At 28.3% G+C, this 2,922-nt stretch overlaps 1 protein-coding gene across 1 annotated transcript in view; it reads right to left on the bottom strand.

Annotated features, from left to right (window-relative positions):
- Positions 1 to 1,129: 1,129 nt before the first annotated feature.
- The window catches only part of LOTGIDRAFT_175706 (hypothetical protein), a gene marked incomplete at both ends in the record, with an annotated part of 8,012 nt that continues 6,219 nt past the window's right edge, over positions 1,130 to 2,922 (bottom strand). Inside the window, 3 exons of the mRNA XM_009058771.1 lie at positions 1,130 to 1,158; positions 1,576 to 1,713; positions 2,441 to 2,737. Of these exons, the coding sequence (XP_009057019.1) occupies positions 1,130 to 1,158; positions 1,576 to 1,713; positions 2,441 to 2,737 (464 nt within the window). The remainder of the gene's footprint in view (positions 1,159 to 1,575; positions 1,714 to 2,440; positions 2,738 to 2,922) is intronic.

The raw sequence follows: 2,922 nt of genomic DNA, 5'->3' as shown, positions 1-2,922 counted from the left end.
CATAATACATATATATATAAATAAATAAAAGTGGATATTTACAATAGATGGTGGTTAAACAAACTAATTACAATAGGCCTAGACTGATAGTTGTCATATAGGAAATACCGATCAGAACACACTGGAAATTACCATAATATTAATTCACATGCAACTCGGTAGTCAAACGAGAGAATACAGAGCTGAAATCGGTTGTCAGTTAGTCAAGATGATACAGGATTTGGAGAGACGTTCATTAAACTAAAGAGCCCTTAATTGTTCGCGATGGCTTGCATTTCTTAAAACTTCAGTATTGGATATTACTAGTTCCGAATCAGATATTACAGTTTGTTATACTTAATGCGTTAAAATTGGATATTACTAGTACTGTATCAGATATTACAGTCTGTTATATTTAATGGGTTAGTATTGGATATTACTAGTTCTGTATCAGATATTACAGTCTGTTATATTTAATGTGTTGGTATGGGAAAATACTACTACAGAATCAGATATTACGGTCTATATCAGATGTTACAGTATGTTATATTTAATTTCTTCTCATATTTTCATATTCTTTTGCATCTCCAGAATTATGTTGATTGTTATCGTTAACTTCAGAACGAGTATTTAAATCTTCATACGTTCTATCTGTAGGTAAGAAAGGCGTGCTTAGAAACTAATAACTTAATATAAAAATTACAACCTTTGGGCTTTGAAATTCGGCGATTCTCGGCAGTTTCCGCCGTAAAGTTGAAGAACACTATCAGAAATTGAACGATGGACCGTTTTGGGTATAGTATTGATAGTCATACTGAATGTGTAAATTGTGATAAATTCGTGATAATATGTGATAATTTACCTTCAGGATTTCTATTGGAAAACGTTGCATAACTGAAAAGTAAGAATATATCATAAGTAATTCGAACAAATAAGTTTTTATCAGTTTTAACTACAACTTCTCAAAACAACATTATTTCTCAATCAAACCAGTCTGCGGCTGATATTCTTTGTGTGAATTTAATGATCGTTGCTATATAACGACTTCAATTTCGACAAGAACATAATCATCAGAATAACCATACAGATTGAAAAGGTTGATATAGTAGGTCAATGGAATAGAAGTTCCAGATCAGGAAAGAAATATAACTCAACTTTCTTCTGGTAATTTCTTATTGGCTACAAAATAAAATAAATAAATAATTAGATTAATTTATATTTAAAGCAGTATAAGAATTTAAGAAATTGTTAAACCAACTGACAAGACTCAATTTCAACTATACGGAATACTTTTCAACATTCAAATACGACACCCGACCAACATACCATTAAATAAAACGTTCATTAGGAATTTAAACATAAATTTTTCGCGGAAGTATTGACATTGACCTTGTAGTGTTACTAATTAAGCCCTGTAATAATTGCCCACGAGAATATAAATGGTTGTCAAATGCCACAATTCCGACAGAATGTAGGAAAAGATTAAGTCAGATTGTAATTCTGAAAAGAAACAAGGGTAACTAAAATTGAATTTATGTATTGAATTTCATATGGTTCTTTTTTTTAAAGATCCCCAAAGTACAGTTAAACCAATACCTGGATGATATTTTCTATATATAAATATTGTCAGTAAAACCAGAATTACAATTACAGCAGATATTCCAATACCAATTCCAATACCAGTTCCTAAACCTTCCTGATATCCAGATTGTTCATAAGATATTGTTCCAGGGTCTGTGGAATAAATTAAATGAATTTGACTTGCCGGTATATTAAGTTACCAAAAACATTCAACTAAAAAATTTACTCAATACATACAACTGATAAATTTACTCAATACATACAACTGATAAATTTACTCAATACATTCAACTGATACATTTACTCAATACATTCACTGATAAATTAACTAAATACGTTCAATTTATAAATTTACTCAATACATTCACTGATAAATTAACTAAATACGTTTAATTTATAAATTTACTCAATATATACAACTGATAAATTTACTCAATACATTCGACTGATAAATTTACTCAATACATTCACTGATAAATTAACTAAATACGTTCAATTTATAAATTTACTCAATACATACAACTGATAAATTTACTCAATACATTCAACTGATAAATATACTCAATACATTCACTGATAAATTAACTAAATGCCTTCAATTTATAAATTTACTCCATTCATTCATGTGATAAATTTACTCTGTACATTCAACTGGTGAATTTATTGAATTCATTCAACTTATGAATTTACTCAATACATTTAATTGTATTCATTAGATAATGACAATTTTGCATAGTACCCCTTTAACATACATTTAATTTCATTTTTATACACTCATTAAAATCAAATATTTATGAGTATATGATATTCACTAATTGGATTATGATGAAGAACATTAAATATTCATGAAATCATTGTCAAATTATACAAATAAAATTACCGAGTTCAATAATTTTTATTCCCCAGGTTTTTGCTTTAGTTTCACCATTAATAATATTTTGTACAGTAATTATATAATAACCAAACGATGATTGATCTAATATCAATTCTAATGTGGATATAAAATTATTTTCAGAAACTTTCTCTGTTTTAGCAAAGGGATATTCTACATCAGACATCAACTGTTTCCATATAAAACTTGGTTCAGGATAAGCTTCTATATTTATTTCTAATAATACCATTTCTCCAATTTTTCCTCTTATTTCTTTCTTCAGTTCTTCTTTAAGTATTGGTGGACCTTTTATAGTAAATGTAAAACAGTGTTACTACTTATCGATAAAAACTAAACCTCATTCAGGGATTGTAACAAGTTAAATATATGGTCTTCTAATAGCAAATAAGGTTTAGGCTAGGCATAGTTTGCACAATTCCATTATACACAATAGGAGAAACGGCTTAGCCGTTAGAACATAATGCATAACT

This window comes from Lottia gigantea (genome assembly GCF_000327385.1).
Source record: "Lottia gigantea unplaced genomic scaffold LOTGIsca_351, whole genome shotgun sequence".
NCBI classification, from domain to species: domain Eukaryota; kingdom Metazoa; phylum Mollusca; class Gastropoda; family Lottiidae; genus Lottia; species Lottia gigantea.
This window is presented reverse-complemented; position numbering and strand designations above follow the sequence as displayed.